This window comes from Notolepis coatsorum, assembly GCF_963971535.1.
Source record: "Notolepis coatsorum genome assembly, chromosome: 14".
NCBI lineage: Eukaryota > Metazoa > Chordata > Actinopteri > Aulopiformes > Paralepididae > Notolepis > Notolepis coatsorum.
The window spans coordinates 95,759,184-95,779,481 of record NC_140178.1 but is presented as its reverse complement, the minus strand read 5'-3'; the positions used below and the strand labels follow the sequence as shown (position 1 = coordinate 95,779,481).

Genomic DNA, 20,298 nt, shown 5'->3' with positions numbered 1-20,298 from the left:
GTTTAGTCTAAAAAACGATCGGTAGCATTGTTAGCTGCATGCTAACGTCAATGGAGTATGCCATTATAACAATATAGCATTGTGGCTAGAAGCTAACGTTAGCTCACGCTACTTAGCCAGCACCAAAACTGATGATATCGCGAGCTATCAGTAGTTAGATAACATTAGAGACAACGCTGTGTGTATTAAACAAAGGTGAATAGATGACTGGGCCATTTTGTTTAATGCTTGTTAAGTTGAAAGAGGAGCTCTGAGCTAACAGGGTCTGAATCCTGATAGCTCACGTTAGCCAGCTGCTCATGCAATCGGTAATGCTAGTAGAATGAATGGATGTAAACTTTATTTAACATATTGCATATGGGTACAATACAATACGGCTCAATACAAACAATTGTTAAGGGAATGCAGACTGTTGTAGCTTGGACTGGGGTCCTTATAACAATAACTTGACAACACATGGTAGCTGAAGCTATTTGGGACACGGAGCAGCTATGTCCCAAACACACACACTGTTGTCACCGGAAGGGCACACGATGGTATCTACTGCGCATGGTCGTTTTCGCAACAACGGCTAGCGTGCTGACTACACGCTGTTGTCGATTCGTTTTTTTTGCGTATCTCCAAACGCAAAAACAATTTTGCGTTTCAGCCATATCCACAAAAAAACGCCAAAACGCATTTCTGTGTAATAGGGACATCAAACGTCGTCAAAAACGTATAAAAAAACGCCAGGAATACACTAGTCTAACCATGGCCTTAATGAGAGGCGTGTATGTGGATACAAGCCTCACAAGGTTGTGGTCTGACTGGCCGAGGGGGGGCAGGGAAGTCGCACTGAAAGCCTCCTTCACGTTAGCATACAGAAGGTCCAGAGTTTTGTCTCCCCTGGTTTTGCAGGTGACATACTGGGTGAAGTTTGTCAGGGTCTTGTTCAGTCTGACATGGTTGAAGTCCCCATTGATAAAAATAAATGCATCCGGGTGTTTTGTCTGAAGCGCCGCGACGGTGGAGTGTATGACGTCACTCGCCTGCGCCGCCGCCGCGCTGGGTGGGATGTAAACAGTTAGAGCCAGGACGTGTGTTATTTCTCGCGGTAAATAGTATGGCCGCAGACTCAGTGCCAATAGTTCAATGTCGGGGGAACAGATACGTTCCTTAATGGTGATGTGCCCCGGGTGGCACCATTTGGAGTTAACAAAGACAACAAGCCCTCCGCCTCTCCGCTTGCCGCTCTGTTTACTCCGGTCGGCGCGCACCACCGTGAAGCCCTCCTGTTCGATTGCACTGTCCGGGATGTTCAGCCAGGATTCTGTAAAGCACAGTAGGCTTGCCTCCTTGTACTCACGCTGGTTGATCATCAGGGCTGAGAGCTTGTCGGTCTTGTTGGCCAGCGATCGCACGTTCCCCATAACGACAGAGGGCAGGTAAGGCTTGAATCTCCTGCTGTCCTTTCTCCTGTCCTTCACGCTCGTGCCAGCTCGATTTCCCTGTCTGCAAATCCTTATTTCGGCTGGTAGATTCCTCTGTGGCTCTGCAACTCTGTCTCGAAAGCAGAGGAGAGCCTCCCGTGGGTAAACCAGCCCGCCGTTGTTGTTGTTGTTGTCCTGCCGCAGGTAAACCAGCCCGCCGGTGTTCTTGTCCATTGTTCAGCTGTGCTCGACCGAACTTGCCTAACTCAGCTAACTTCACAGAAGTTGTTACAAATGCCTTAACTTGGTCTAAAGCAACGCACAGTCACTTAGACACCTATTAAGTAAGTATAATCACAAAAAGAATAAGTAAGAAAGTAGTAAACGGGATAAGAAGTAAAGGGGGTGGGAGCTGCTATGAAAAGGCTGCCACTCTCCTCGGCGCCACTACTACTTTTTTCCCAGCACTGCCAAATAATAAACCAAAATAAAAAAAAAGCCACGCAGTACTATTTGCATCCACCTCCTATAAATAAGGCAGGAAACGTAAGCAACCGTCACCATTGGATTCTGATAAGCCGTCGAATATGCCTGAACCAGCCAAGCCAGCGCCCAAGAAGGGCTCCAAGAAAGCCGTCACCAAGACAACTGCAAAGGGTGGCAAGAAGCGCAGAAAGTCCAGGAAGGAGAGTTATGCCATTTATATTTACAAAGTCCTGAAGCAGGTTCATCCCGACACCGGCGTTTCCTCCAAGGCCATGGGGATTATGAACTCCTTCGTTAACGACATATTCGAGCGCATCGCCGGAGAAGCCTCGCGCCTGGCTCTCTACAACAAGCGCCGCACTATCACCTCCAGGGAGATCCAGACCGCTGTGCGTCTGTTGCTGCCCGGTGAGCTGGCGAAGCACGCTGTGTCTGAGGGAACCAAGGCTGTGACCAAGTACACTAGCTCCAAGTAAACTACCCTGTTCACTGAAGATTAACCCAAAGGCTCTTTTAAGAGCCATCAACTCTGTCGTGAGAGACTTATTCCTATTATTCTCATGATCGCGCTGTTCATCAAAGTGGTTATTGAGTGCCGGGTATTTCCCTTTTTAAATTCTCTATTTAAAAATGTCCTACTTTTCGTTTGTACATGTATTATCATGGTAGGGGGGTCTGTCGGGAGATGGAATTGTATATCTTACTTATTGATTAATAAATGACTAGCAACTGTAATCATAGTTTGGATGGCTATCAAGTTGCAAATTATATATTTACTAGTCAAAATCCTGTGATTTTTAGGTTGTTGACAAGTAGCTAGATTGGATAGAATTCTAGCTTGTACATCACAATTATACAGTACATTTAAATATCACCTGCTGTATTAGAACCCTGATCAATAATACATTAATGGTCTTTATAATACACATGGATAATGTTTATTTTAGCATTTTCAAAGTGGAAATGCTATTCGAAAAATAATACATTCCAGGCCATATAATTATAATGAAAAAGATGAACCACCCCATACCTATGTTAAATACATTATTACAACAACAATAAGCTTTTATAACATTGTTGACATCAAACTCCAGCAATCAGAAGTCTAAAATATGACTTCAGCAATACTGATCATCGCCAGTCCCCTCTCCCGCCATGTTTAGCAGGATACGCAGCCTCCACATCTGGCTGAAATGTTACTCTGCTCATCCGGCATCCCCTATGGTTTGGACTTCAACAAATGCACTGATACACCACACCATGCTCTCTCCACTCTTTCCACTCGTAATGTTAATGCTTCAAATCTAGTCACAATTTCTCTAGATGTGTTTCTGTCATACAACATAAAATCACAGATTTGGGCCTAACTTTTCTGAGCATATTACCAATAAGGACACTTTTGATCAAACTGATCAGCAGCTCAATCGTTTCTTTTGTGTTTCATGATGTGCTCTGAATCTGCCCTATACAATTTTATTTTCTGTTTTACCATTGTACCAGTCATATAAATTATTTACCATAATAATAATCACAAGGTGCTATTTTTTTTTGTCTTACCATGGTACCATGAGTCATTATATAAATGATGTACCATGGTACAGCTATAGTAAATGTAATGGATCCATTAATAACATGGTATAGTCCATTTTAAAACCATGATATCAATGGTACATCGCATCATTTTTTATCATAGGAATGCCAGGATACATTTTTGTAACAGATGTTTACTGATGATGCTGAGTTGAGCCGATGGTTTCCTCTTGTTTGGGTTACTAAACAGATGACACCAACATTTACACAGGTCACCATGGGCCATGTGTACCAATGCCGCACTATGGTACAGGTAGTAGAAACATAGTATGTTTCATTCCTTGAACCATTTCTTCAGAATGTATCAACATTGTACTACACCAATAGACACTAACAATAGAGGCCTTGCATGGACTGTTTGTGTACTTCTTTCTTACAGTATGATTTTATTATGATCCCCATTAGCTGATGCAAAACATCAGCTACTCTTCCTGGGGTCCACACATAACATAAACATGTTACAGATAAGACATGTTCAGACAAGCAACCAAGTGGAATTAAAAATCAGAAAGTGACAATATACTTTCTATCAAACATATTACATGATACCGCATTCCTAAACATAATGGAATCATACATAGTACAATATAAATTACATAACACTATATATTAATATGCACTCAATTCACAAGCAGTGAGAAACCATATACTCTTGCCACCTATTTGATAGGCTACTAATATTCCTGTCACTAAAAATACAGTATGTGTGTGTGTCTACATGTACATAATGTGCAGGCGTAGGGCTGTTAGATGTGGTTTCAGTTGTCTTTTAAAGCCTGTATTGTAAACAAAAAGCTAAATGTCTATGTTTCTTGTATACGGTACATACATACTCATAAAGGTAGGACTCATTTCAGTTTTTTTATCCATATATAGGCCACATTAAACCTTCCACTTACTCAAACGAAGTCGAGGTCACCCACACTACAGGCCACCACCAACAAAAGACTGTGTTTACCAACACCGAAAAGTCACCCATTTAAAACAAAACGCGTCACCCCAGACGACTCATCTTTGTGTCAGTCCCTTGTCAGGTAGCTCGGCTCGCTGGAAAACGAGATTTTGTCGGATTCTAATTTACTCTAAAGAATTGTAAGAGATAAATACAAGAAAAAAGTAGCTGCACAACAGTGGTGACGGCACACTTTATTGTTTTGGAGCATCCACAAATTAACCATGTTTCTCCAAATAGTTTGATTCTGACGGGACATGTGTCTACTAGTTGGGACATTTGGCGTTAGATTTCTGCAATATTCATAGTTGTGTATTTTAACTATTTTATGCGAAGAGAAAACACAAGCGACAGAGCATTTTGACAGTACAGAAGAGGACCGGGCTGGTTGAGTCTACATGGCTCTCATGCAGTGTTTAAGACCAGCCCCCTGCCTCGGCCACTCTATCAGTCTGTTGACACTCCTAGTTACTTCAGCTTTTTTTCGCAGCAGAGAACCAGAGAATAATGGCAGAAGTCGCCCCAGCTCCAGCTCCCGCCGCTCCGGCTAAGGCTGCCAAGAAGAAGGCAGCTCCCAGACCCAAGAAAGCAGGTCCCAGCGTCAGTGACTTGGTCGTCGAGGCAGTGTCCGCTTCTAAAGAGAGGAGCGGCGTGTCTCTTGCTGCCGTGAAGAAGGCTCTGGCTGCCGGTGGCTACGACGTGGATAAGAACAAGGCTCGTGTGAAGACTGCCATCAAGAGTCTGGTGACGAAGGGAACCCTGGTCCAGGTCAAGGGTACCGGATCCTCCGGCTCTTTCAAGATCAACAAGGCTGAGGTTAAAGCCAAGAAGCAAGCGGCCAAGAAACCAGTCACCGCTAAAAAGCCTAAGAAGGCTGTTGCAGCCAAGAAGTCTCCCAAGAAAGTCAAGAAGGTCGCAGCCAAGAGTCCCAAGAAGGTCGCAGCCAAGAGTCCCAAGAAGGTCGCAGCCAAGAGTCCCAAGAAGGTCGCAGCCAAGAGTCCCAAGAAGGTAGTAGCCAAGAGTCCCAAGAAGGTAGTAGCCAAGAGTCCCAAGAAGGTAGTAGCCAAGAGTCCCAAGAAGGTAGTAGCCAAGAGCCCAAAGAAGGCGAAAAAGCCTGTTGCTCCCAAGAAGGCTCCAGCGAAGAAGGCTGCCAAGCCCAAAGCAGCGAAGAAAGCAGCTCCCAAGAAGAAGTAAGCGTCCAAGCAGAACATTGTTCACATCAAAAGGCTCTTTTAAGAGCCAACCACCATTTCCCATGAAGGAACAATGCATTCTAATGTAATAGTCTACATTGAGGGGAAGGGGTCTTCTAATTATACAAAACATGTATTTCATTTTTCGATCTGTAGTTATTTGAACCAGACGGGGAACATTGATGAGTCTCACTCCTTCCAAGCCAATTTGTATATATTAATCATTTAATTAATGATTAATTAAAATATAGATCAGACTGCATATCACATCCATACATGTGGAAATGCATAAATTGCTGCCATCATGGTGCATTTGTTACCGCGTAATGACTGCTATGGTACGGTTTCAATGAGCCGGAGGGCGGGATGATATGAATCACAATTATTGTATATAATTATAATGGATATAGTTACAATATATTGCTAAACGTTCAGTCTAGCAGACTGATCAAATCAAACCACGGCAGAACGATGCACTAGTTACAATGGATTACAAAACAACACATTTCCTCATCAACATAAAGACTTAAGTATTCATTCTTCCCATTTATGGAAACGGTACATACCGGGTAAGCACAATTGCATGTATTCAGACCGGTTTGGTTAATTTGTCTTGTCAATGTTGCGCATGTAATTGGTCATTAGTCTTCTTGGGCAACACGCCGGAGTTAGTTTAGTCCCTCTTCATTACGCACAGCCAGCTGCAGATGACGGGGTATGATACGTCTTCTTCCAGTGAACAAATCTAAAATACAGATGTATTATTTAGGTCAATAGCATACCACACCCTCTTCATCTTATTTATATATTTTTCTCCCTATAACACTCAAGAAGGAGGTCTGAACTATACCTATAGTGTGCTCAGTGCTTTCTGAAAGGACAGTTATGAAATATTAGTATACTACCCACAAAGAAGCTTTGTTCTGGGCAAATTACAGCATAGCATACTGTAAGGACAACAACAACAACAACAACAACAACAACAACAACAACAACAACAACAACAACAACAACAACAACAACAACAACAACAACAACAACAACAACAACAACAACAACAACAACAACAACAACAACAACAAGGTAGTCAGTCATGGCAGATACATGAGACTATCTCAGTGTAGCAACACACAAGCATGCATTTATATCACATAAAAACAATATATTTCACTAGCAAGGCACAAGCATCCATTTATATCACAAATAGAAACAATATATCTCAGTATAGCAATGCACTGAGCCACATGAAGTTGATAAAGACGGCTTCATGGGCCAAAACCAAATGTAGGGATCTGAGGTTTTTAATCAGAGCAAACATGGAAGAATGACACAGATGGGAATAGGTGGTAATTCAGTCATTTACTTGACACGGTTCCCAGAGGAACACTGGTCTACTTCAGAAAAGGGGCCTGTCTGCTACAGGAACAATTCAGAAGAATCAAATTAGAAGTTTTCTTTTCTTCGTTGTCACACACACTTTTGGCCAGTGAAAAGACAATGTGAATGTGGATGCAATTTTCATAATTCCAAAATATTCCTATGATTCTTATTGTTTTACGATCAATGAAGTCCGGTTGTGCACTACAGTGCACATTTTGTAAAATATGAATAGAGTAAAAAAAAAAGTAAAAAAAAAAAAAAAATTTAAATGTTTAAAGAAAATGATACAAGTGACAACACTTTTCCCCCTCGGTCTCAGGATGATGTATTATATTGGGAAAACAACGCTTCCTCAAAACATTTTCAGATGTAAACCTGCAAGATCCACTACACGACCAAGGTACCCATGTACATGTCAAAATACTTCCCAAAGGTCAGTGAATACCACGATCACAACACCAGAGGGAGCTCCACAAATCATGTTAAACCCAGATTCGGCTCAAACAAGGGACTAAACACGTTTCGCAATTATGCCACATCAATGTGGAACGCCCTACCCAAAGCTGTAAAGGAATGTGAATCACTACCCACTTTCAAAACCACTCTCAAAGAACACCTACGGGAGACTGCAATTTGAAACTGGAATGGAATGTTGGGTTAGGACCTGTAAATGTCCTAACCCAACCCCCCCTAATGTACAGTAAATTACCAAGTATGGTTTTGTCAATATTCCAATGTACAGTTTTGCTTGTACAGTTGTACAGTGTCCCCCTCCTACCCAACCCCCCCCCCCCACCCGCCCACCTCCAATGTACAGTCCCCCCCCCACCCACCCAACCCCACCTACCCAACCTCCTCCAATGTACAGTTTCTACGTCAAATGTATATTATACTCTCTTTTCTGGACTCGTTTGTATCACAAACAGTACTGTATTTGCAAATCTGGTATGTCATAAATGTATAGATGTAGCAGTACTGTCTATCTGTATGTCGTGTATGTCATATGATGAATTGAAAATGGGGGACCCTGATGTAAACAAGACGAAAGTCTTTCTCTGGTCTGCATCCCCTTAACAATTGTGTGTATTGAGCTGTACTGTACTGTACACATACTGCAATCTGTTAATAAAGTTTTCAATCAATCAATCAATCAAACCCTCCCACACATTTGTCCCTGCGCGCTTCTTGGTCTCAACCACGTCCTCAGAGAGGGTTCAAAGAAGCAGGCGGTTGGCCAGTTGCGACATTCGTTTGTTTTCTTACATACGTTACTTACAATGAGTGGAAGAGGAAAGGGAGGTAAGGGACTTGGTCTCTGACAAGAACAAATTACAGGTTGAAAAAACCCTCAGCTCAGAACTAAGCAAAATCTGCATATGGCTCGCTGATAACAAACTATCATTACACATGGGCAAAACAGAGTCCATTCTCTTCGGTTCAAATAACAAACTCAGCAAGACCGACGGCTTCTCAGTTACAGTGGGTGACAATATTGTCACAAGGAAAGAAGATATTACCTACCTGGGTTCCATCCTAGAGGCAAATCTTTCCTGTGACAAAATGGCATCCAATGTAATAAAAAAAGTCAACCAACGAACTCGTTTCTTGTACCGGATCTCCTCACTGGTAAACAAGAATACCCTGAAGACTCTAGCAGGAGCACTCATTCAAGGGTACTACGACTATGCTTGCACCTCATGGTACCAAAGCACCTCAAAGGCGCTAAAAACAAAATTACAAACATCTCAAAACAAACTGGTCAGACTACTGCTTGACCTTACTCCTAGAACCCACCTCACCCCTGCCCACTTTGACAACCTAGGATGGCTTAGAGTAGACGACAGAGTACAGCAACTTGCAATGGGCCTGGTCTACAAGATACACTACACGACCAAGGTACCCATGTACATGACTAAATACTTCCCAAAGGTCAGTGAATACCACGATCACAACACCAGAGGGAGCTCCACAAATCATGTTAAACCCAGATTCGGCTCAAACAAGGGACTAAACACGTTTCGCAATTATGCCACATCAATGTGGAACGCCCTACCCAAAGCTGTAAAGGAATGTGAATCACTACCCACTTTCAAAAACACTCTCAAAAAACACCTAAGGGAGACTGCAACTCGAAACTGGCCCCTGTAAATGTCCGAACACAACCCCCGCCAATGTACAGTAAATTACCAAGTATGGTCTTGTCAATAATCCAATGTACAGTGTTGTTTGTACAGTTGTACAGTGTCCCCCACCCACCCCTCCTACCCCCCCCCCCCCCCCCCACCCACCCAACCACCTCCAATGTACAGTCCCCACCCACCCCTCCTACCCAACCCCCCCCCCCCACTCCTACCCAACCCCCCCCCCCCCCCCCCCCCCACTCCTACCCACCCCCCCCCCCCAAACACCTCCAATGTACAGTCCCACCCCCACCTACCCAATCCAATGTACAGTTTCTACGCCTAATGTATATACTCTTTTCTTTCTGGACTCTTTTTGTATCACAAATACAGTACTGTAATTGCAAATCTGGTATGTCATAAATGTATAGATGTAGCAGTACTGTCTATCTGTATGTCATGTATGTCATATATGTTACGATGAATTGGAAATGGGGGACCCTGGTGTAAACAAGACGAAAGTCTTTCTCTGGTCTGCATCCCCTTAACAATTGTATGTATTGAGCTGTACTGCACTGTACCCATTCTGCAATCTGTTAATAAAGTTTTCATTCATTCATTCATTCAAGGAGGCGCTAAGCGTCACCGCAAAGTGCTTCGTGATAACATCCAGGGAATCACCAAACCCGCTATCTGTCATCTGGCTCGTCGTGGCGGAGTGAAGCGTATCTCCGGTCTAATCTACGAGGAGACTCGTGGTGTTCTCAAGGTCTTCCTGGAGAACGTGATCCGTGATGCCGTCACCTACACCGAACACGCCAAGAGGAAGACCGTGACCGCCATGGATGTGGTCTATGCTCTGAAGAGACAGGGACGCACTCTGTACAGCTTCAGCGGCTAGACTTCTATTCAACCCTAACTATTCAAACCCCAAAGGCTCTTTTCAGAGCCACCCGCCTTATCACTGAATGAGCACACTCTACATACGTTTATCTGTGAAATTAAACTGAGTTGTATCCGGCATAGCACCGAATTAGTTGTTGGCATTTAATTTAATCCAGTCACTGATGCAATGCCTACGGTTCCTGACGTTGCTAGGTAATTCCTGCATTGGAATTGCCATGTAACTATACAGTGTACATATATGTAAAACTTAATAACTGATGGTGATTTTAATAGTGAGAAGACTAACGTGAAAGACGTTTCAGTGACCAGTACACTAGTCTTATCTCACGGCGGGGCTTCCTGAACATGTGAACAATTGAAATTAAATTGATATGCCTCAAGATTATTCGTACAACACTTTAAGTAATATATTAGATTAAAATCTATTGACATCATACAATGCAATTACAGTACAATGTAAAGAAGGCATCAAAGTGTGTACAGCTGTACTGTATTGTACCCATTCTGCAATCTAACGTTTCCAATCAACCAATCAAACTATAGTGCAAATATAACTGTTAAATGCAATAGTAATATCCTATGTATACAGGTGAATAAACTCGCTATAAAATATGAGTACACACGAGTAATAGTGCTAAGCAGATCTGTGTACTGTACAGAGTTGTAGTATTAATATGTACAGTGATACAGCTATAAAGACACTATGGTACATACTGGCAAGCAGAGTAATCAGTAAGAGTAGGAAAGGAATATGCACAGATATAGTATACAGGTATGTAAATCCCTAAAGAAAAAAATCAAATAAATTTTTTTGTTTGGAAGCGTGGATTCGCTACTTGTAGGCACTGGACATCTAAAGGGCGCTAACCTATTTCAGCTCCATGGACAGTACCGGACCACACTGACAAAACCATTTTGGAAATGGGGAAAGCATGCAGGCATAACCCAAATGGACTCCAGACAAGGAGCAAACCTGATAGTTCGGATTGTATTTATTTTTAACCATAGGGTCATATGTATTACTTGTCAGCAGTCTAATCGATAAGTATTAGATCAGTTTTGTTAGTTATTTCTGGCCATTATGAGAAACGACGTTTTAGTCATCACTTCAACAAGAATAATACGCTGGTGTGACGAATCTCTGGCCATACTAACGCGGAGGCGCAGTCGTTGCTGATTGGTCTCAGCTTTGGGAGTTCATTATTCCGCCTACATCTCACACGAGGATTGGAGGACTGGTCTTTTGGAAATACCGCCAACAAAACGTCTTTCCTGATTTGGTGAGAAAACACAAGCCTGACTATAAAAAAGTTACTCTCCAACTCACTGCATTCATTTTCTAACTCGTTTAACGTAAGATAATAATAAACATGTCTGGAAGAGGCAAGACTGGAGGAAAGGCCAGAGCTAAGGCCAAGACTCGCTCCTCTCGCGCCGGTCTTCAATTCCCCGTGGGTCGTGTCCACAGACTGCTGCGTAAAGGCAACTATGCTCATCGTGTTGGAGCCGGTGCCCCGGTTTATCTCGCGGCTGTGCTGGAATATCTGACCGCTGAGATCCTGGAGTTGGCTGGAAACGCTGCCCGTGACAACAAGAAGAGTCGTATCATCCCCCGTCATCTGCAGCTGGCAGTGCGTAACGACGAGGAGCTCAACAAACTGCTGGGAGGAGTGACCATCGCTCAGGGTGGTGTGCTGCCCAACATCCAGGCTGTCCTTCTGCCCAAGAAGACCGAGAAGGCTGCCAAGAAGTAAATTATTTAGCCTCTTCGACAAACTCCACAAAGGCTCTTTTCAGAGCCACCCACCTCTTCTTGAAAATGCAATATTTCCGTTTCTCATAATGTAACCAGGTCAATTGGACATTGATTATTATTATTATTATTGGGGTTTGAAATGTCACCAAATCCTGTTTATTATTTTATTAAGGATTGAAATGTTATTAAATCCTGTTTACAAATGTTTAATGCTTACAATTGTTTATTATTTCTTTATACCAAAGGCACTTTTATTTGAATGTAACTTGGGAAGTTCACGTTCGAGAGTGTAGCACTTCCGGGGTCAATTATTAGCGCGATGATAGAAGCAACCTCTTCCGGTTTGGGGATTCAGTTGCAACAACTATTCAACGTGGGAGGTACGTTTGATTATTGTAGCGCGCAGCACTTTTATGTATTACACTGTTGTATATATATTTTGTATGTGAATTGAATGTTAACAGATGATAATGACTCGATAGTGTTGTAATGAATGGTGTGGTTATGTTATATGCACAATTGGTATTTCACCGTGGTAATATCGTCAATTTATTGTTCTCTGTCACCAGACTTGACGAGATATATTTGTGACGCTGTTCTTGTGGTATTTCGACCACCCATTTGATACAGGTATGTGTGCCTTAAGAGTTCGGTCTATTGTGTAATTTGTCATTCACGTTTCATGCATTGCTAATAAGATTAGTATGTTAAATTACTATGTGAGATGTGGTTAAGCCATGCGGTACATGTAATGGTTTTGATATGTTAAATTACTATGTGAGATGTGGTTAAGCCATGCGGTACATGTAATGGTTTTGATATTCTCGAGTTGCAACAACTATTCAACGTGGGAGACTTGACGAGATATATTTGTGACGCTGTTCTTGTGGTATTTCGACCACCCATTTGATACAGGTCGGTGGGCTCCATTGCAGGCCATCGAATAAAGGATTGAACTGTCGTCCATGTGTGCTGATTCGTCATTTACACCACGCCCAGAACACAACGCAGGAGCCACGTGTGTTAGGCAGGCCTACACACAGAGAACATCCGTTACAGTGGTACCGTTCGACCCGGATCCGGATAAAGAACCTTCGCCAGGATCGTTCGCCAGGGAAGCTGCAGTTCCAAAGTCAACCCGCCCTCATCATTGGTGAGACGCTGCCCTCTAGTGGCGGGTGATAAACTCTTCACACAGGTGTCCTCACAATCAACACAGCCCTCATCATTGGTGAGACGCTGCCATCTAGTGGCCGGTGGAAAGAACTTCACCCTACGTGGCTTCAAATACAGTGAAGGTATGTCACAGCCACAGGCCACTGTTTTGTAAATTGTGAATAAAGACAATTAAAGAGGACAATGAACTTGTGAAGAAGAAAAAAAAGACATGAAGATGAGGATGCCAGTGAATGTGTAAAAGACATTTAGGTATTCATTTAATTGGTTAATCTCTTATGCAATTTCATTCCTATTAATTTTTTTTTTTTTTTTTTTTTTTTTTTTCTACTACAGTAATTAATTTTTTTTCTGCCAAAGCACCTAAGGGTGAAAGTAGGACAATGGCAGAAGGTGGGAATACAGATGTGGTAGTAGAGATGGACTTGGATGGGGGGGGGGAATTTTACAACCGGCTCTCAGAGACGGAGGCAACAGGACCAGATCCCGTAACATTTGAAACTCCACAGCTTACCTCCACGAGGTACGTGAATCGTGTTAGAGTGTTAGAGTGTGTGGACCGTGCCGGGCCAAGTCAATCACCAGTTAGTGAGCGACTAGCAGGTGAACAGCCAGAGTTAAGTGCGCTCATCACACAGCTGGCAGAAAAGATTGGCGAGTCCATCACAGCTAAGCTGCAGTTTAGCAGGAGCACAGACACCATTAGGTCTATTGAGCGCCCCTCAGAGGTGACAGTGCCACACCGAATAGTCGTGCACTCAGACGCCAGAGAGCCCCCTATATTCAGGGGTGATAATTCAGACAAATTCACTGTTTATGAGTGGGAGAATTTGGTTACCTCATACATGAGGAAACGAGCCACTCCAGTTAGTGAGCAATCACAGGAGATTCTATCTAAGCTCATGGGTAAAGCAGGGGATATGGTAAGGATAAAGTTGCGTAACAACAAGTCTATTGACCACACAAGGAACCCTCACATGATTTTTGACATACTAAAACAACATTTTAGTGAACTCTCATACTCGAGCATGCCCCTGGCGGACTTTTATAGTACACTACCAAAGCCTGGTGAAGATGCTATGGAGTTTTGGATCAGGTTAAATAGGACAGTAGAAGTAGCTGATGAGTGTTTGAGGAGGCAAGGCCGTAGTATCGAGGACCCGAGTCACGAGGTCAGCATGATGTTTATCAAACACTGCCCTGATCAGTCATTGGCTAATGTTTTTAAATTCAAGTCTGCTGGGCAATGGTCTGCTTGCGAGATCCAGGAGAGACTCGATGAGCACATGCAGGACAGGAAGTCTCGAACTGCTGCAGGTGGACAGTTTGAATTAGGTACGGTAGAGCGCAGGGTTCGTTCCCAGTGTCATGTGCCTATAGTCAGTGACGCACCAGTATTGAGTGAAACAGCCTCGGTGTTTCCGGCACCGTCCCCAGCACCCACAGATGGTTCCGGAGGTGGCCATGACTACATGAGGAGTCTAGTGGGTTTGTTAGACCGCCTAGTTACAGTGCAGACTCAGGTGCCAGCCAGCGCCACAGCTCGGGTGCCTGACACACAGCGCCGGTTGTGCAGAGTTTGTAACTCTCCTGACCATTCCACTCTTTCCCACTGCAGAGGGGAGAACAGGTGTCTAGCATGTTTGTCTCCTGGTCATTGGAAGAGGGATTGTCCTCAGCAGCACAACCAGCGGCAGACTCCGCCCGGTGACAGCACTGGTGGTCAGTCTCGTCCTTTAAACGACTAAACTCACACCTAGAGAGGGGTGGTGTGGGTGGTATGGATGAATCCCTCACTGATGTCTCTGATCTTGCTCACTTGTATGAAGACAAGTGTGCCAAAGCACCTAAGGGTTCTCGTACGATCATTCAAGCAACTCAAAAGATTCAAGCTTTCAGTGACCTGTTTTATGCTTCAGTCCTTGTCAACCAGAGTGTTCAGCTTAGAGGCATGTTGGATACTGGCTCTATGTCGTGCAGTATCAGTGAATATGCAGTGGAGAAGCTCCGCTCTGGGGGTGTTTTACCTGGGAAGCAGCAGCCTGAAGAAAATTTTGTTTTGATTGGCTGTGGTGGTCTGGAGACGAGGCCTGATGGGTTTTATGATTTAGGCATGCAGCTTTATGGGGTCTCCTTTACTGTACCCACGTTGGTCGTGCCCGGTCAACATGATGACCTGATAGTTGGCACGAATGTCCTTAAACATGTTACCCACGTCCTGAAGGGTGGTAGTGAGTACTGGGATCTCGCATCGAGACCAGAGCCTCAGTCAAGTCCGGAAGTGGAGCAGTTTCTGTCCATGTTTACTAATGTGGAGCGCTGGAGGGGCGGTACGGTTCCCGAGAAAATTGGTACTGTGAAGCTCACCCAGGCCGTGACGCTCCTACCGAGACACGAGCACTTAGTCTGGGGCAGACTCCCCGCTAAGGTGCCTATGTCACCTGGGAGCACTGTAATCGTGGAGCCAACAGACTCCAAGGCTATGCCACGAGGCGTTCTTGTGGGTCGGCTCGTTACACCACTCTGGGGAGATAGGTGGGTGCCCATGACTGTTGTCAATCCGTCTGGCAAACCTATCACACTGAAAAGGAATTGCAAGTTGGCTGATGTTTCAGTGTGTTTGGCGATTGAGGACTTAGATGCTTTTCAGGGACTGCAGGCAGTTTCGGAAAGGCGAGAGCCTGACGCCCCTGGTTGTGCCGGTCCTTCGGCCCCGCCGGCTAGGAGTTTGTCAGAGCTCGGGCTCGGTGACATTGACATCAGTTCTTGCCAGGTCAGTGGAGCCTGCAGGTCTCAGCTTGAGCAGTTGATAATTGAATATAGCGACATCTTTTCCAAGGACTCGTTAGACTGTGGTGAGGTCAAGGGATACACTCATCGCATCCGTCTTGTGGATGAGCGCCCCTTTCGATTGCCCTACAGGAGGGTCCCCCCGGCTCACTATCAGAAGCTGAGACAGGTTCTCACTGATATGGAGGAAAAGGGGATTATCATGGAAGTCCTCGAGTGAGTACGCTTCACCTCTTGTAATGGTCTGGAAAAAGGATGGGGGGGTTCGGATCTGCACTGATTTCAGATGGCTGAATGCGCGCACCTTGAAGGACGCTCACCCCCTGCCACACCAGTCTGATTGTCTTGCCGCGCTTGGGGGCAATTGCCTCTTTAGTACGATGGATCTCACCTCTGGCTTCTTTAACATCCCAATGCATGAGGATGACAAGAAGTACACGGCTTTCACAACCCCCCTCGGGTTGCATGAGTACAATCGCATGCCACAGGGTCTATGTAATAGCCCTGCAGCCTTTATGAGAATGATGACTGGAATCTTTGGGGACATGAACTTCACAAAACTGTTGTGTTACCTTGATGATCTCCTGGTCTTCGCGCCGTCAGAAGATGAGGCCCTGTCTAGGCTCCACACCGTGTTTCAGAGGTTGAGGGAGAACAACTTGAAACTGGCTCCCAAGAAGTGTCACCTTCTGCAGCAGGAGGTTAGGTTCTTGGGCCATGTGGTCGGTGGTGGGGGCATGTCTGTTGATCCCTCCAAGGTGGAGGTTATCTCCAACATGACAGTACAAGATCTCATGGAAGTTGATGGGTGCACACCCTCTGTCCGTAGGATCAGGTCGTTTCTTGGGATGGTATTCTATTACCAGCATTTCCTCCCAAACTGCTCTGCTGTTGCAAAGCCATTGTTCGCCCTTACGGCTGGACAAAAGAGGAAGGGGAGGTCCCCTAAGGACAAGAAACCACCTGGCAGCTTTCGTAGGCTCACCCCTGCCGACTGGACATCGGTTTGTGGGGAAGCTTTCGACAGGCTGAAAACAATGCTACTGGAGTGTGTCGTGCTCGCCCACCCAGATTTTGAGGAGCCTTTTGTCCTCTCAGTTGATGCGTCGTTGGACGGACTTGGCGCTGTGCTGTCGCAGGTACCTCGAGGTGAGTCTAAGGCCAGGCCTGTCGCTTTTGCAAGCAAGACCCTCAGTGCTTCACAGCGTAAGTATCCAGCGTATAGACTGGAGTTCATGGCCTTGAAATGGAGCATATGCGAGAAATTCAGCCATTGGCTGAAGGGTCAGAGATTCACAGTTTGGACGGACAATAACCCGTTGACTTATCTGCTTACGAAGCCAAAGCTTGACGCATGTGAGATTCGCTGGGTGTCTAAACTTGCGGCTTTTGACTTTGATCTCAGACACCTGCCAGGGAAGAAGAATGTGGTGGCGGACGCTTTGAGTCGTGACCCGTTCGCTAAGCATGTTAGTCAGAGGTTATTGAGGGAGCCGTACCCGGCTCTTGTGCAGGAAGCGGGGGCAGTTGAGGGGGACTCTGTGCAAGATGTTTTTAGGTACAGTTGTCTGTCCCAGACGGTGAGTAGCTCACTACTCGGGATGGATTGTGGGACAGAGGCGATCAGAGCCCTCTGTCAGTCTAAGTGTGATTGGATTGGTGCTGCTGAGTCCAGAGCGCTGGGTTTGGTTCAGAACATCCAACATCTGTCTGAGGGTCAAGATGTTTTACCGATGTTTTCAGTTGAGGAGCTCCGGTTGAGTCAGGAACGGGACACATGCATCTCTAGGGTGCTACCCTTTGTCGCTGTTCGAAAGCGACCATCTAGACGGGAGAGGCACGGCGCTAACCAGAGGGTTCTCAGACTGTTGAAACAGTGGGACAAGCTGGAGGTCTGTGATGGTGTCCTGTACCGTGTGACGAGGGACCAAGTGTCCAAGCAGAGGAGAACTCAGTACGTGTTGCCGCTGAGTCTGAGGGACAAGGCATTGTCGGGCATCCATGATCTGGCGGGTCATCAGGGCCAGGATCGCACTCTCTCTTGCCAGGCAACGTTTTTATTGGCCAGATATGGAGAGGGATGTCAGAGCATATGTCAAGTGTTGTCAAAGATGTGTGTATGGGAAGTCCCCGGAGCCTGCTGCTCGTGCGCCCCTTGAAAGCATCAAGAGCTCCGCGCCGATGCAGTTAGTGTGTATGGATTTCTGGTCCGCTGAGGACAGCAATCAGCGGTCAGTGGACGTGTTGGTGGTGACTGACCATTTCACCAAGTTGGCGCACGCGTTCCCATGCGCTAATCAGACGGCGAAACAAGTTGCCAGGAAGCTTTGGGACAACGTGTTTTGTGTGTACGGGTTCCCTGAGAGAATACACGCAGATCAAGGTGCCAATTTTGAGAGCAAATTGATTGCTGAGCTCCTCAGGTTGGCGGGAGTGGCCAAATCCCACACAACGGCCTATCACCCCATGGGTAACGGTGGGACAGAGCGCTTTAACCGCACTCTGGGGAACATGCTCCGCTCTCTCCCGCTTCGGAAGAAGCACCAGTGGCCGCAGCAGGTCCAGACACTCACGTTTGCGTACAATGCCACTGTTCATGAGACTACGGGTTACGCGCCTTTCTTTTTGATGTTTGGCCGCGTCCCTAGACTACCAGTGGATGTCATGTTCAGGCAGGTCCTGAATGACCCTGGAGTTGTAGATTACGATTCCTATGCTGGCTCCCTGCTTTCGTGTCTGAAGAGTGCCATGGAGATCGCTCAGAAGCACTCCACTGTTGAGCAACAGCACCAAACCCGACAGTACAACAAGCGTGTCAAGGGTACACACCTGTCTGTGGGGGATCGGGTTCTGGTAGCAAATCAGGGAGAGCGGGGAAAACGGAAGTTGGCTGACAAATGGGAGGATGGAGTGTATACAGTTGTTGGTGTCAATCCCAGTATCCATGTCTATAGGATTCAGGATGTAGGGGGGCGCACAAGGGTAGTGCACAGGAACCGTTTGCTGGAGGTCAACTTCTTGCCATTTCCTGAGCTAGAGCAGGGGGAGGACGCCAGTGAGATTGGTCAGGCGTTTGATGACGGAGAGTCCGATGAGGGGGACTGTGATAGTAGTGACGGTATGGATCCTGCATCTGGAGTTTGGTCTGAGGGCGGTGTTGCACATGACCTGACCGACTCTGTGGAGGTAGAGGGGCCTGTGGTCTCGTCACTTACAGACTCTTTTGATTCTGTGTTGGCTGTGACAGATGGGATAGAGCAGGTTAGCCCAGTGGCCAGTCCTGCAGGGGCCATTGCTCAATGTACACCTGACACACAGGCACAGCACACAGAGGTTCCTCACTCACCTGACATAGTTGTCATAGCTCACACCGATTCAGAGGCAGAGGTTTCTCACTCACCTGACATAGTTGTCATAGCTCACACCGATTCAGAGGCAGAGGCTTCTCACTCACCTGACGTAGTTGTCACAGCTCACACTGATTTAGGTACAGGGGTTTCGCACTCACCTGACATGGGTGTTGCGGTTCCCACTGATTTACACCCTCACGTAGGGAATGATGGTCGGGTTAGGACACGTACAGGGAGAGTAGTGAGATCAGTGAACAGGTTGATAGAATCTATGGTTCAGATGCCATTTCTGAGAGGGGTGACTGGTTGAGTTGAGGTGGAGGTTAGGGTTCACCAAAACCAGTTTTTTTTCTTTTGTATTGCTGGGTTGAGTAGGTGTCTATCAGACAGCTTTGAGGGCCATGAGTTGTGTGGCGTATCAGGCGTCATATTGATCTAAGGGAATTTTGAGATCTGATCAATTTTTTTATTCTCTGAACCTCTTTTGGGGGTGACTTTTGAGTCGAATGGGGGACTAGGTCCCTTTTCTCTGGTGCCAGGTCTAGGTTAGTGGTAGACTACCGATATTTTTTTTTCTCTTTGTATGTCCCCCTTGCTCTGCTGACACGGGATGTTGGTGAAATTTCAGGAGGGGTGAATGTAACCAGGTCAATTGGACATTGATTATTATTATTATTATTGGGGTTTGAAATGTCACCAAATCCTGTTTATTATTTTATTAAGGATTGAAATGTTATTAAATCCTGTTTACAAATGTTTAATGCTTACAATTGTTTATTATTTCTTTATACCAAAGGCACTTTTATTTGAATGTAACTTGGGAAGTTCACGTTCGAGAGTGTAGCACTTCCGGGGTCAATTATTAGCGCGATGATAGAAGCAACCTCTTCCGGTTTGGGGATTCAGTTGCAACAACTATTCAACGTGGGAGGTACGTTTGATTATTGTAGCGCGCAGCACTTTTATGTATTACACTGTTGTATATATATTTTGTATGTGAATTGAATGTTAACAGATGATAATGACTCGATAGTGTTGTAATGAATGGTGTGGTTATGTTATATGCACAATTGGTATTTCACCGTGGTAATATCGTCAATTTATTGTTCTCTGTCACCAGACTTGACGAGATATATTTGTGACGCTGTTCTTGTGGTATTTCGACCACCCATTTGATACAGGTATGTGTG

At 45.3% G+C, this 20,298-nt stretch overlaps 3 protein-coding genes across 3 annotated transcripts; all 3 read left to right on the top strand.

Moving 5' to 3' along the window:
- Positions 1 to 1,996: 1,996 nt before the first annotated feature.
- On the top strand, positions 1,997 to 2,371 carry LOC311240984 (histone H2B-like; the record flags this gene model as incomplete). The annotated part of the gene is made up of 1 exon (XM_084329623.1): positions 1,997 to 2,371. One exon carries the CDS (start codon positions 1,997 to 1,999, stop codon positions 2,369 to 2,371), a length of 375 nt encoding a protein of 124 aa, XP_084185749.1.
- Positions 2,372 to 4,944: 2,573 nt separating this feature from the next.
- Positions 4,945 to 10,031, top strand: LOC311240662 (uncharacterized protein; the record flags this gene model as incomplete). Its single annotated transcript, XM_084329234.1, has 2 exons — positions 4,945 to 5,397; positions 9,804 to 10,031. 2 exons carry the CDS (start codon positions 4,945 to 4,947, stop codon positions 10,029 to 10,031), a joined length of 681 nt encoding a protein of 226 aa, XP_084185360.1.
- A 1,375-nt stretch (positions 10,032 to 11,406) lies between these two features.
- On the top strand, positions 11,407 to 11,790 carry LOC311240981 (histone H2A; the record flags this gene model as incomplete). The annotated part of the gene is made up of 1 exon (XM_084329620.1): positions 11,407 to 11,790. One exon carries the CDS (start codon positions 11,407 to 11,409, stop codon positions 11,788 to 11,790), a length of 384 nt encoding a protein of 127 aa, XP_084185746.1.
- Positions 11,791 to 20,298: the final 8,508 nt, after the last annotated feature.